The following is a 14,865-nucleotide window of genomic DNA, read 5'->3' as shown; positions in this document are numbered from 1 at the left end:
AGAAAACACTTTATTCATCAACCTTTGATATGTGGCTCCTGCATTCTTCAATCCGAATGGCATGACCACGTAGCAGAAATTAGCTCTGGGTGTGATGAATGATGTCTTCTCCTGGTCTGACTCATACATTGGGATTTGATTATATCCCGAGTAGGCATCCATGAATGATAAGTATTGATACCCCGAGCTGGAGTCCACTAGGGTATCAATACTTGGCAGCGGATAAGGGTCCTTGGGACATGCCTTATTTAAGTCGGTATAGTCGACACACATTCTCCATTTGCCATTCTGTTTTTTGACTAGCACTACATTGGCTAGCCATGTTGGGTATTTGACTTCTCTGATGAAGCCAGCTTCCAGGAGTGCCTGCACTTGTTCTTCTACTATTAGGGCTCGTTCTGGGCCGAGCTTGCGTCTTCTTTGTTGTACAGGTCAGGATCCCGAATAAACCGAGAGTTTGTGGGACATAAGCTCGGGGTCTATCCCAAGAATGTCGGAGGCCTTCTAGGCGAAGAGGTCGAAGTTATCTCTTAGGAGCTTAGTCAATTTTTGTTTTAGGGTTTTCCCTAGGTTGGCTCCTATATGAGTATTTTTTTCCTTCCTTTTTGCCGACCTGTACCTCCTCAGTTTTTCCTCCCGGTTGTGGTCGCAGCTCTTTTCTGGCCCTTGCACCGCCGAGCTCTATTGGGTGAACTTCTTTGCCTTTTCCTCTCAGATTTATGCTTTCATTGTAGCATTTCCTTGCCAACTTTTGGTCTCCCCTTACCGTTGCTATCCCCGCTGAAGTCGGGAATTTCATGCAAAGGTGGGGAGTGGATACCACTGCTCCGAGTCGATTAAGGGTAGCTCTGCCGATTAAGGCGTTATATGCTGACCCCACATCAATGACTATGAAATCTATACTCAGAGTCTTTGATTTTTCCCCTTTTCCAAAGGTGGTGTGGAGGGGCAAAAATCCCAGTGGTTTTATTGGCGTGTCACCTAATCCGTACAAGGTGTCGGGGTAGGCTCTTAATTCTTTCTCATCCAACCCTAGTTTGTCAAAAGCGGGCTTAAAAAGGATGTCCGCTGAGCTTCCTTGGTCTACTAGGGTTCTGTGGAGATGGGCATTTGCCAGGATCATAGTTATTACTACTGGATCATCGTGTCCAGGGATTATTCCTTGCCCATCTTCTTTTGAAATGGTAGGGAGGTCGGATGACTCTTCTCCGACCTGGTAGACTCTTTTGAGATGTCTTTTGCGAGAGGATTTGGTGAGTCCCCCTCCCGCGAACCCTCCTGAGATCATATGGATATGTCTTTCTGGAGTCTGCGGCGGTGGGTCTCTTCTATCCATATCGTCTCGCTTTCTCTTTCCATGACCGTCCGACCTTTCTATGAGATATATATCAAGCCGACATTCTCTAGCCAGCTTTTCTATCACATTTTTAAGGTCGTAACAGTCGTTTGTGGAGTGACCATATATTTTATGGTACTCACAGTAGTCGCTGCGGCTCCCCCCTTTTTTATTTTTAATGGGTCTGGGGGTGGCAGTCTTTCAGTGTTACAAATCTCTCTGTATACGTCCACTATAGATACTTTCAGAGGAGTATAAGAGTGGTATTTTCTTGGTCTCTCGAGACCGAGTTCCTCCTTTTTCTTGGTTTCCCTTTCCCTTTCCTTTGTTGAGAGAGGGAGTCCAGGTCGCCAACTCAGGTCTCTCAACTTAGCGTTTTCCTCCATATTGATGTACTTTTCAGCTCTTTCCTGTACATCACTTAGAGAAACGGGGTGTCTTTTAGATATAGACTGTGAGAAGGGGCCTTCTCTGAGTCCATTGACTAACCCCATTATAACTGCCTCTGTGGGCAGGTCTTGAATTTCTAAACATGCTTTGTTGAACCTTTCCATATAGGCTCGTAAGGGTTCTCCGACCTCCTGTTTTATTCCCAGGAGGCTCGGTGCATGTTTCACTTTATTTTTCTGGATAGAGAACCTCATCAAAAACTTCCTTGAGAGGTCTTCAAAACTGGTAACCGACCTTGGGGGGAGGCTGTCGAACCACTTCATCGCTGCTTTCGATAGTGTGGTCGGGAAAGCTTTGCATCGTGTAGCGTCGGAAGCGTCAGCTAGGTACATCCGACTTTTGAAATTGCTCAGGTGATGCTTTGGATCCGTGGTTCCGTCATAGAGATCCATATCGGGGCTTTTGAAGTTCCTCGGAACTTTTGCCCTCATTATGTCCTCACTGAAAGGATCCTCCCCTCCTAAGGGCGGCTCTTCTCGTTCGTCATGGGAGTTGCGGCCTTTGAGGGAGGATTCTAACTTTAAGAGTTTCCTTTCTAACTCTTTTTGTCGCTCCATCTCCTCTCTTAGGTTCTTTTCAGTTTTCTTTTGTCGCTCCCATTCTTGTTCTAATTGTTCCAGGCGACTGTGGACTAATCCCATGAGTTCAGTTACATGGGATGGTCCTTCTTTCTCTGATTCGCGCCCTTCTGAAGAGTTTACCTTCGGGTTTTTTACTCTGGAGGTACCTTCCCTGTGTTGATCATTGGTTCCCTGGTGGAGGGTCAAGTCTGCATCATTATTGCCTGTGTCCAGATTCTCTTGTTCAGAATCTAACTCCATATGACCCTCTTCGGGGGATCTGTCTGCCATCACTGGTTGATCTCTCGGGTCCCCGGCAATGGCGCCAATGTTACGATGGGTAACCGGAGATTGACGGGTTGGATGGCGTTGGTTGGCCCAAATGTGTGAAGGGGGAGGATTTCGAATGGATATGCAACTCGAGAGGCTCCGTCCGACTTGTTTGTGCGAAGAGATGGGGGTGGTACCTGCAAAGATACTCCGATGCCTAAGTTAGCAAGGGTGTGAGCAGGTCTAGAGAGTATTGGGCTTAGAGATACATGATGGGTGTCAGTGTATTTATAGTGGTGAACCAATAACCACCGTTGGAATAGTGCCATATTTTTAGGGTGGTAACCATCCCATTATCTTAGGGAGGTTAGGATATGGCTCGTAGAAGTGGTTAGAGAGATTCTAGGGGCAGTTACTCATTTGAATGAGTGCTTATCCGCCAGCTAACCCTCATGCCCGACTTCTTTAGAACAATTCGTAGTGAGTACCGACTTCATGGGATGAAGATTGGTACTGGTGAGACCCAACCCTTTGGGTTAGATCTTTTGCTTGATCCTGGGCCTTTATTATTGGGCCAGGATATAAACAACACCTTTATGTATATTTTCTTATATTGTAATTTTTTTTCATAGTAGTTTATATTGCATGTATTTTTTTTTTTTTTTGAAAGGATGTTTTTTAACGGGGCCGGGAAAAAAATTTAGTGGAAATTATATGTATATGTGACTTAGATTCTATTGGGGAGATGAGATCAAAAAAGCATTCTTCATTTGGTGAAACACACCATTGGCGTGTACAAGCTAAGCCTTAAAGAATTAATGTTTTTTGAGCTAATCTTGGATAAAATGAGTGTAAGCCACTAAAGATATATGGAGTTCACTTTCATAAAGATACTATTTTCATAAAGATACTAAAAATGTCTTTTTTTTTAAGACGTTTATATGTGTTATAATATTATTAGATATTTTTATTAAATTGATTAATAATTTATTTTTTAATAAATTAGAACAAAATTAGTTTATTATAGCAATAATAATAAACTTAATTATCTGCACTATAATTATTCAACCCGATTTGATTTGACCGATTTACACGGTCTAAATCGAATCATATTTAAATTTTTTGATAAAAAATAAATATATCTTTGATTTTTGTTTAAAAAAAAAACCATGATTCAGTGAATTATGTAAATTAGTCGGTTCGACCAAATTTAATAGTAATTGAATTTATTGTTATTGTTATAAAAAATCGGTTTTATTTTAGTTTGTTAAGAAATTTAAAAATAATCGAAATACGTTCAATAATAATGCGACACATAAGTGTTTTTACAAAAAAACGTTTTACGCGTCTTTATGGGAACATCCTCCAAGATATATACCATTGCATTTTATAGGGCTAATACTTGATGGTTATTAGCAAACAACCATTTGTGTTTCGTAAACACTAAATTTGGCTTCAAGTTTCTTCTTTGCTTGAATTATTAGTAATTTATGTAAGAATTTGATATGGGCAAATATACTTTGTATCGTTTTCTTTCAATGCACCTTTTAATGTAGGGTTGATTTTTGTTTGTTATTTTTGCTAACATGGGAAATTCTTGCTTTCTTATGAAATCAAATCTTAGAGCTACATATTCTGAGTGGAAGAGTGTAAAATTTTTTTACGTCATATGTTTGGTTGCATTGTATGAAATAGGTAGACCTAATGAGGTGTAATATATATGGTAGGTGCAAGGTTCAACCAAACATGGTCCTATGAATGTGAAAATTAAGATAACATAGAATCTTATCATAGATGGCTTGGTGAATACCCCAAATATTTTGTGTAGGTAGCAAGATCTTAATGCTCCTTAAATGCCATGCAAGACAAAATTGTAGGGCCATACACATATGATCTTAGTTTCCTCCTCTTCAGGTTTCAAAAACGGTGGTGTTTGTCTCTTTGTTAATGATAAATTTTAGGTTGTAGTTAAAAAGAAGATTATGTATTATGTTTGTATTATGTTAGTATAAAATATCGGACTCAGTGATATTTTAGCATTTTGTTTGATTTAAAATAAATATAAAAATAAAATAAAAATATTTATTAAAATATATTTAGTCATGTTATATTATTATGTTGGAAAATCACCAAAAAAAAAATATTATTATGTTGGAATATGTTTTTATATTTTCTCCTTTTAAAATATTTTAGAAATTTTAGTTCCTTAACTAAATTTGTTTACAAGTATATATGAGGTATAATTTATTTTTTTATTTTTTCTTTCATTGTTTTTATCAGTTTTTTATAATTATATATATTTTTTAAAATTTTTGTATGAAAAAATATGACAAATTGGACTTTTATAATTTAGTTTTTTTTATATTTTGTTATTATCAAACAAAATAAAAACATATTAATTTTTGTATCTCTGTTTTCTATATTTTTATTGTTAGTATTTTATCTTGTCTTATTCTAAATGACTAAACGCAGTATTTTCACTCTTTAAAAGTATTGAAAAAAATTGAGATTTTAGTACCAAACACAATACTAAATTTCAGTCTTTAATGCAATTTTATCTGATGTAACTGCAATTTAAAAAAAAATCTTAAAAAGTACCAGATATTCTACTATCTTATGGTGATTGATTTTAAGTTTGTTGTGCCTGAATATAAAGAAAAAGTGGTCCTCAGGGAAGAGAAAAAGGAAAAGATTGAGATAGCTTTCTTCATTGGCATGACATGAAGTTATAAACTTTTTTATTTATTTCAACTTAAGATAGAATAAATTACTTTAAAAATTGTCAAAGATGATAACTATATATATTGGTTCATCAATTGAAGGTAACTTAATTAGTTCAAAGAACAAAAATTATTTTATTTAGCTTTATAGAATTTCAATTCAATAAAATTAAAATTTAGTTTAGTATAATATGAACTGAATTTCGGTATTTTATCACAAATTAAAGAAATTTTGAAAGCTATTATATTCTATATGGGAGGTTTGCATGCAATAATATTATATTGACATCTCATCTTGATTATATTTCAGCAGAAGTATCGCTTTCGACCACTGATTGGTTATCAATTATTTTTCCTTCTCTTTCCTCACCATTTATTTGAGATTCAATTAATTAATTAATGATTTAGCATAGTTAGAGCCGCATGTACCTTATTTTTAATCCAAAAATATTATTTACACATTAAAATCAATTATATATATATATATAATTTAATATCTTTTAAATTATATATTATATTTTAATATATATTTTATACTAAAAATTAATTTTTATGATTAATTTTAATGTATACTTGTTTTTAATCATATAGGTTAATTAACATACTATTTTTTACAGTAAAAAAAAAACATATTTTTTTGCTATTAAAAAATTTGAAACAATAAATATAGAAAATTAATTTTTAATTAATTAATATTAACTAATTTTTTATTGTAAAAAAAATTTAAAATATTAATTGATATTGGTTAAAAATATTAACTCATCAGTTAAACTCCATTCAAAAATAGATGGGCTTGGAATTTTCATCGCACAAGAGTCAATAATTGTGAGATATTTGATATTTAAGTGTCTTTTTTGATAATACAAAGGTCATTCAAATTGATGCCCCTAATTAATTACAATCATGTTACAAAAAATAAGCTTTTAACCAATCACTTTATAAAAATACATATTTAGTATTAAAAAATTTGAGTATCTATGTTACCAAGTCATATTTGATTATTTCAGTAGTTAATTGCTCTGATTATGTCATAGAATATTTTTGAATTAATTATGTAGTTTAGGTAAAAAGGTGACCAATCAAATGTCCTAATTTATAGAAAAACTTATAAGATGGCATGCATAAGAAAGAAAGCGAAACATGTGCTAAAAGCCTAAAAATAAATTGAGATTGGTGAGAGGTCATCCCTATATTTAGTATTTTATGTAAAAAGAAACAAAGTAATGCAACATCTCTATTTACACATGGCCACGATTTCAAGTCCTTACTCAAACTTTTACATGTGCAAACATAGAAACATCTACCCACTTTGCAAAAAATTTAACCTAACATATGACTATGAAAAGTTTCATAATGAGGAACAACTGGCCTAAAAGTTTGATCATAATACATATGAAACTAGGAGGATGAAACTTGATCTTCTATTTTCCAAGTTTCAAATTAAGATCAATATTTTCTTTAGCTCCATTAACATTGGGAGTTCTAGCTGTTGAAAGTCCGGTTTGCAACTCATGGGCCGCCGGAGGGAAGAAATAATAAAAAGGTTGCTCCTGTTGATTGAACCGGTTGAACGCTTGCGGTTGAGGAACTTGATCTTCTATAGTACCCTTTAGCGAATGCAAAATCGAAATTAAGAATGAAATTAGTATAACAACTTCAGAAGCAACTAAATATTGTCACATTAGATGGAAAAATGAAATTAGCAAAAAATAGAAAACAAAGGCAAAGATTGAATTATAAAAATGAAATTAGCAAAAAATAGAAAACAAAGGCAAAGATTGAATTATAAAAATTTGAGTAAATACCCTTTTTGGTCTCTGATCATTTGTCCGAAACAGTAATCCACAATTCAAAAAGTACTAACCAGTCCCCAACTATTTAAGTAAATGGTCTAAGCAGCCCCTAACATGTCAGCATGTCACCATTTACTGGAATAATTAAGAATCATTCGGGATTTTTGAATTGTAAAGAGCCGCTTTGTAAGGACAAATGGTTAGGAACCAGAAAGGACATTTATTCAAAAAATTTTAAACCAAACAAACAAATGATTTTTCCTACCTGAAAAGATGGAGATTCAGATTCAGGATTGTCCTGATTGGGAATCTCTAGGAAAGCCGAAAAAGGCTTCGTCTGTGAAGGCGGGGATGAAGTAGGAGTAGGAGGAGCCAATGTTAGAAAATCTCCATTGAAATTCTCATTTTCTTTGCTTCTTTTCCTTGAGTTTAGCTCTGAGTTGGAAGCAGAACATGATGGCAGTTCCCTGCAGATGATTAATATAGTGCATGGTGAGACAAAACAACATTTGCAAGTTGCAACTACAATAATGTGATAGAAGAAACAATAAAAAAATCAACAACCTTAGACTTGAATTGCCAGCATCATAATTGAATCCGCTATTACACAAAGTTGCGGCATTCATTTGCGTCTCGGCAAACGGATGCAACTTATAATTGTAAGCAGGCACAGGAGGAGCATCCAGGCAGAAGGGGTAAGGCCTCTTCACGCCAAAAATCTGTATCAAGTTTCAAACCTCTACATTATAGACAAACAAATTCCCAGGGTAGTGAAGTTTACCTTAATGTCTTGCTACATGATTTTACTTAATTCACTAAAAAAGCATGATCCAAAACCAAGGAATTCGGTATTTGCTGGAATTACAAAAATTGGAATTACTATGGCAAATTGCAATTACCTTCTCGGCCTGCCTTGCTAACAGGTCGTTAACATTACAATTTTGGTTTGAAGGGGGCTCTTTTGAGTAATGAAGCATTGGTGGTGTTGACATTCCGGACGGCGAGACATTAACCTACATATCCCAGAAAACAAATCTTAACAAAGATCACAAGTGAAAACACTTCATACAAGAAATTATCTTAATCTTTACCATGGAAGTCAATTGATGATGAAATTGTGGTGCTCTCGGGCCCAAATTAGGCAAAGGCCAAACAGGATTAGATTCAAAAGTAAAGCTTGGTAGAAACTGTATAGCTGCAGGATCAACCACAAACATCTCCTTCTCAAATCCTGAACTGTTTGTCAATGGAACAGTGCCGGTGCCCGGAACCTTAGCATCCAACATCTGTTGTTGGAATGACATAGGCCTAAATTCAGCTTGTGATCTAGGAGCAGGTTGAATTGAGTGATGAAAATTTTGGATCGGTGGATGCATATATGTGGGTTTTGTTGATGCAATTGAATCTTCTTGTTGATGCAATTGAGCGGTAGCAAAATTCTTCTTCTGCAGTTCTTCTATCCTTATCTTCTCAAGCTTTGCCACACCAAGTCCTCTCTGTGGTACCTTTCTCTGCTTCGGCTTCTTCGAAGATCTACCGCTGCCGCCGCCACTACCATTCTCATTCCCATTACCATCGCTACTATAGTTTTGTATTTGAAGCTCTTGAGCTACTTTTGTATTATGATCATCTTCCATTTAATTGGGAAAAAAAAATAAAAGAATGCTTGCCAGCTACTCTCTCTCTCGAATAATGTGTGTGCTTTTCGGAAAATCTAGAACAGAATCTTTTAAATATAAATGCAAAATCTTTAAGCGAATCAGAACAAGGATAGGGTCAAACTCATTTTTTGATATCTCAAAACAGCAATACACACGGAACCATAATCGGAGAGTGAAAAAAAAAATCTAATCAAATCTAAGTTTCACAAAAAAAGGATTTTTCATTTGTGAAGATTTACCCGAGAATCTCGCTGGTGAAGGAATCTTCACTAACAACAAAACAGCCAACTATTGAGCAAAGATTTGAAAAATTTAAGATTCTAAATATATCTTTCTTAAAATTCAGTTGTAGTCTACGATGATGATGCAGAACCAATGTCGGAACGAACACAGTAAATGATAAAAGATAATTTCTTTAAGAAAAAGCCTAAATCTTTTCAAAATTCAAACTCATGCGAATCTAATCTACACGAGGTTTACGAGTGATCATTAAAATTTCACTATTTTGTAGCCAAAATCCTCGCTCAATCTCCCTGAACACATTAAAAACTAAATTAACCCAATCACATTTTTTTATAAACAACAGATTAAAAACAAAAAAAAGTAAGCAAGAAAAATTAACTAACCTTCGGTGGTCTTGGAACGAGACGAGGATGAACGAGAGGGAGCAAGAATGTGACGGCAGCGACAAGAACCCCACGGACGATGAAGCTTGGACCAGGCAAAGAAGCTGGCGACGGACGACGAGGCCGCTGGACCAGGCGAAGAAGCTGGCGACGCGCCAAGAAAAGAAGATGGCGAAGAACGGCGGGACGACGGCGGTGAAAAGAACGTCGGCGACAATGGAGGCTAGGGTTTGTCACTTTTTTTCTTTCTTTGAGAGAGGGAAGCTTGATTCTGATTTCTGAAGATGTCAAGGTGACTGAGCGGAATGGCCGGCGTCGCCGGTGGGGGAGACTTCTGTGAAAAGTTGTGTTCTGTTGGGGGGGTTCTGTAGGGAAGAGGAATGGGGGTGAGGACTGAGGCGTTCTTTTTCTTAATAACGCGCAAAACGACGTCGCTTCACAAGAACCGACCGGGTCCCTTCCGGTCCCACCGGCCGGTTCCAGCTGGTTCAGCGGCTTTCAGCCGGTTCATCCAACGTGCATTTCTTTGATATTTTTTGTTATATCTGAGCTTCCGTTTTTTATTGTTCAATTACCACAAATTCTCCATTCATCATCAGGAAGGCACTTGGCCATTTTGATTGCTCTTATTGTAAGAGGATTGACATGGGTTTTCCCTTCAGAAGTTTTGGTGATTCTTGTTGTTTGCATTGTGATGGGTGTACTTGGCAGCTTCCATACATGCTTCCTTCTATGGACAGCCATAAATACCAAAAGAGAAGAAAACCATATCAAGTTATCAACACAAGTGATAAAACTCATAAAAGTACACTTCTCAACAAACGTGCGAAATCTAACTAATTTGACTTGTAATCATTTTTAGTCTCTTAATTAGTAATTTCATATTGGAGTATTAAAATTAAAAAATATTAATTTAAATGCCTTTATTCTTTTCATAAAAATTCAGTTAGATCGAGTTAGATTAGCCGAATTTTCACTAATACAACTTGGATTAGAAAAATCAATAAACACAAAATAAAAAACATGCAACCCAAAATATTTAATTATTTTTGTAATTTTTATAGTTTTATTAAATTTATAATTAAGTATTTATAAAGTTTTTAATTAAATTTTTTGTTTTTAAGTTTATAATTAGATATTTTTTTGTATAAAAAATAATAAAATTAATAAAAAAATTTTCTCAAAAAATATATAGACAAATATTTAATTAGATCCTTAATTGTTAATATATTTAATTTACAAAAAATATTTCGTTAATTTAATACTTTTTATACAAATAAAGACTTAATTATAAAATTAAATATGATATAAAAATTTAATTAAAAATTTTTAAAATATAAATATTTAATTAAAAATTTATAAAACTTATAGAACTAATAGGGTAATTACACATTTACACAATAAATAAAATGTAGAGGTTATATCATTATTTATTATCGAAGAATAAACAAGAAGAAAAAGACATTAGGACTGTCTAAAGTGGCAAAATATGATCACATCGGCACTTTTATAACTGACTCAACACCAAAAATGACATAGGAACTACTATAGTGCCTAAAGTTCTATCTAAGGGACTATTATAGGAAAATTTAGATCTTGAGAACTATTTCAGATAAATGTGTGAAATTCAGAGATCATTATGAGAATTTACTCGTTCCATTGACATCTTATAAATTCATGTTAAATAGCTTTTAAATTGTGTATTGGAGTTATTGACCAATATGTATATCATAATCTTAATCTTAATATTATACCTCATCTTTGCAACAATATGTATATCATAATCTTAATCTTAATATGCATACTATGGTTCTTTGATTTTGTTTCAGTTTAGCCCCAGTTACTGACCCAACTTACAGACTTCATGATTTGGTCGACAAAATTATGTGATGATTAATATTACATTTTTACCACAATATAACATAGTTTAGGTGTGATAGTTCTTTGGAAGAATCTAAATTTCATGGTTGATTAGGTTTATATTGATTCTTAATCTTGATTGTTTCTGATAAGAAAAAGTATTACATAATTGTACTTCTTTATTCTTTGGACACATCATTATCTGTTCATGACTTATGGAATGGGCTGCTTTTGTTGTGTATTGTGTGTCGCAAACTTGAATGCTATTTGTTGTTGTGGTAGATACACAAAACTAAGCTTTGTGGCTAGAGAGTAGAAATAATTATATGAAATAAGGTAGTGAAGGATACAAATTTATTCACTTTAGAGGATCCAAATTCTTTGAAAAAGGGCCCGGGAGTGAAGGAGGATGGAGTATTGGTATCTGATAAACGAAATTTAGCATGCCGATTTAGAATTCAATGATGAATATGATCGTGAGTATAGTCTAATCGACACTTAAACTTCGCACCAAACAATCCTACAATCTATAACCGAGAGTACTAGTCTCCCGAGTCGTCCTCCCTTGGAATTGCTAAAGTGTGCATCTTATTGATTAGAAAGCCTTGTTAGGATTCCTTGAAGGTTTTAGCAAAGTAATAGGAAACAAACAATCAATCATTAAAAGACTTGGCTTAGGGTTGGCATTAGAAATTCTATCCTTATAGTTCCTTCAATGATGACAACAATTAGGCCTTGCTTCATTTAGTTAACCCCTAGGTATAGAGGAAAGTCAAATGAGAATAATCAACTTGAGTCACAAGTCCTAGCTTTACCTCATGGGAATCTAGCTTTAGTGCACTCCAAGTCAATTAGCAATCCCTAATTCCAAATCAACAATTGACACAACTATTCAACTTCTTCTAATGGCCCAAACCCTATGCCAAGTAAGAAATTTCTACTCTATAACTAGTGTTGACATTTTATCAAACATTTGATGAGCAAGAATGAAAGTCATAGTAAAAATGAGAAGAAAAATAGAATCAAAAGTATTGCAACACAAGGAACTAACAACAATTATCAAAGAACAACATGAAAATCAAATTCTCAAGGAATTGATAAAATCCAAAACTACAAAGTTGAATTCTAGATCTATGAGATTGAGCAATTACAAATACTACTTGAATTGGAGAAGAAGATCTATGACATGAACAAAGTGATTGAGAATTGCAATGGATCTCACCAAGAGTGATTGAAATCAGAAATTGGATGAAGATGAACCCTAGTGAGAGCTTGGAATCTCTCTCCTTCTCCAAAAGTGTAACTAACTATCCCTCAAAATATCTAAAATCTAGAAAATGAGCTAAAAAGTCCTTAACCCTTGTTCCTTTGGTCTTCTTAAGCTTTTCCCGCCAAGGCATTTCCCCAAAATGGGATTCCCAACTACCTCCATGCCTAAGTCACGTGGCTCTTAAAAAAATCACATTCGAACATCGGCGCGACGCGCAATGTACGCGCGCACCACCGAAACATCTTGTAATGTGCGCGGAGGCGTGATGTACGCGTGCGCGCCACTGAAGATCATGGCTTAGCAGCTACGCAAGCCGGCTCGTGGCTTGGCTCTGGCTTCGACTTCTAGTGCTCTATTCACAGACGCGTCAAGTGCGCGCACGCGCCCATGCTGAGATTTCCAAGGCTCAATTCTCATGCTCCCTTCCTTTGCACCCGTCCTCCTTCTCTCTTCCATCCATCCCTGCCCTATATTCTGAAACCACTTAACACACAGTCACGGCATCGAATGGCATCAAGAGAGATTAGAAATGTATCTATTTTAGTGCAAAATAAGCATGTTTTCATCCATGGGGCAAATTAGGAAAGGAAACACAAAATCTTGTATTTTTATAGAAAGTGTGTGGAATCATTGATAAAACCCCTGAAATCAACACAAGATAAACCCTCAAAATGGGGTTTATCAGTATCTGAAAAGGCCACTGTAATTGGTGAAACTGTTTTTGACATATCTGGTGGTCGCAGGGCCTTCGTTGACACAGAGGAACTGCAGAACTGTTGGAGCCATTGAGGGCACCAAGCTCTTATACTAAGATATGTTTCAGTAACAGAAGTTTTGGCATGGAAGCTGCTTAAGTTGCTGAATCCATCCTAAAGGGAGTTAGAGCATTTCAGTCCCTCCTAAAATCACAAAATAACTTGGAGTAGCTTTATTTAATGAATGGTGGTATATCAGAGGAAACTGCAAAAGCAGTATCTGAATTGATTCCTTCAACCGAGAAGCTCAGGGTTCTTTATTTTCATAATAACATGACTGGAGATGAAGGGGCAATTGCTATTTCTAAAATTGTGAAACAATCTGCAGCTGTTCATCTACCAGGGTAGGTTCTGATGGTGGAGTTGTCCTGGCTGAAGCACTTGGAACTTGTAAACACTTAAAGAAGCTTGACTTGTGTGACAACATGTTTGGTGTGGATGATGGTGCAGAATCCCTTGCAATTGCACTCAAGGAATCTGCACCATCACTGGAAGTTTTGGATATGGCTGGAAATGACATTACTGCAAATGTTGCTTCATCTTTAGTGGCATGTGTATCATCAAAACAGTTCCTTGCCAAGTTGAATATGTCTGAGAATGAACTGAAGGATGAAGGTACAATTTTGATCGGCAAGGCATTGGAAGAGGGTCATGGCCAACTACTTGAAGTTGATTTAAGCACAAATTCAATTACTAGGTCCAGAGCTAGGGCTTTGGCTGAAGCTGTTGTGCAAAAACCTGGATTTAAGTTGCTAAACATTAATGCTAATTTCATATCTGATGAAGGGATAGAGGAGTTGAAGGATATGTTTAAAAATTCACTTGATATGCTGGGTGCTGTGGATAAGAATGATCCCGAAGTAGAAGACATTGATGAGGAGGCTGAAGAAGATGCTTACCGCGATGAACTGGAATCAAAACTGAAGGGACTTGAGATTTAGGAAGATTTATAGGACATAAGCATCCAACTTTTATATTAAACTGATTGTAGGTCATATCTGTTGTATCTTAGACTTTGAATTCCATGTTTTGAAATTTTTAAAGCTTACCAGGTATATGCATATGTCTTGAAAGACAAGAAATGGTATTAGCTTTAAAATCTTTTGGGCTCAATTATGATTTTCTATGGCTGTTGGTTATCTTTGCTTGGTTGATGTATAGGACTTACCCATTTTAAGCATCAAATGCAATATATGTAACCTTGCATGAGGAATACTCGTGAGAGCCGGGAATCAAGGAATTGAGCATCGAACCCTCACCGGAAGTGTTTGCACTCTAGTCGCTCGGTGTTTGGGGTTGATTCACTCAATTCTCCACTAATCATGCTTTCCAAGATTTGTTTTTCTTCTAACAATCAACAATTATTCAATGCATGCATACAATTATCATGAGGTCTTTTCTTTATGTTGTAATGGGGCTAGGGTTAAGGTAGGATGCATATTTGGTCAAGTGAGCTTGAAATTTGAATCTTTGATAAGCTTAGACTTTCCACCTAACCTATGACATCCTATACAATTAAGTTCTAACCTAACTACCCATTCTTCACCCTTCCACATACTCATGC

The 14,865-nt window shown here is 35.6% G+C and overlaps 1 protein-coding gene and 1 pseudogene across 2 annotated transcripts; one reads left to right on the top strand and one right to left on the bottom strand.

The window, feature by feature from the left end:
* Window positions 1–6,490: 6,490 nt before the first annotated feature.
* Window positions 6,491–9,995, bottom strand: LOC130960822 (uncharacterized). Of its 2 annotated transcripts, XM_057886300.1 has the most exons (6): window positions 9,417–9,995; window positions 8,221–9,323; window positions 8,029–8,142; window positions 7,694–7,848; window positions 7,395–7,596; window positions 6,491–6,943 (listed from the first exon to the last, which is right to left on the bottom strand). In XM_057886300.1, exons 2-6 carry the CDS (start codon window positions 8,764–8,766, stop codon window positions 6,758–6,760), a joined length of 1,203 nt encoding a protein of 400 aa, XP_057742283.1. In that variant the 5' UTR covers window positions 8,767–9,323; window positions 9,417–9,995; the 3' UTR covers window positions 6,491–6,757. The 2 variants fall into 2 exon arrangements, with proteins under 2 accessions (XP_057742283.1, XP_057742284.1); XM_057886301.1 differs by having other exon boundaries at window positions 8,221–9,995.
* LOC130962548 (RAN GTPase-activating protein 1-like) lies at window positions 9,444–14,242 on the top strand (annotated as a pseudogene).
* The last annotated feature ends 623 nt before the right edge of the window (window positions 14,243–14,865 follow it).

Source organism: Arachis stenosperma, chromosome 2 (assembly GCF_014773155.1).
Source record: "Arachis stenosperma cultivar V10309 chromosome 2, arast.V10309.gnm1.PFL2, whole genome shotgun sequence".
Lineage (NCBI taxonomy): Eukaryota > Viridiplantae > Streptophyta > Magnoliopsida > Fabales > Fabaceae > Arachis > Arachis stenosperma.
The sequence above is the reverse complement of the archived record's forward strand: the minus strand, read 5'-3'. Positions and strand labels throughout refer to the sequence as shown.

Bases quoted from the DNA above. Each gene is read 5' to 3' on its own strand.
- LOC130960822 (XM_057886301.1), bottom strand. From the start codon at position 8,766: ATGGAAGATGATCATAATACAAAAGTAGCTCAAGAGCTTCAAATACAA. The intron at 8,143-8,220 runs GTAAAGATTAAG...TGGGATATGTAG, and splicing joins ATCATCAATTGACTTCCATG to GTTAATGTCTCGCCGTCCGG. The intron at 7,849-8,028 runs GTAATTGCAATT...AACTTGATACAG, and splicing joins TAGCAAGGCAGGCCGAGAAG to ATTTTTGGCGTGAAGAGGCC.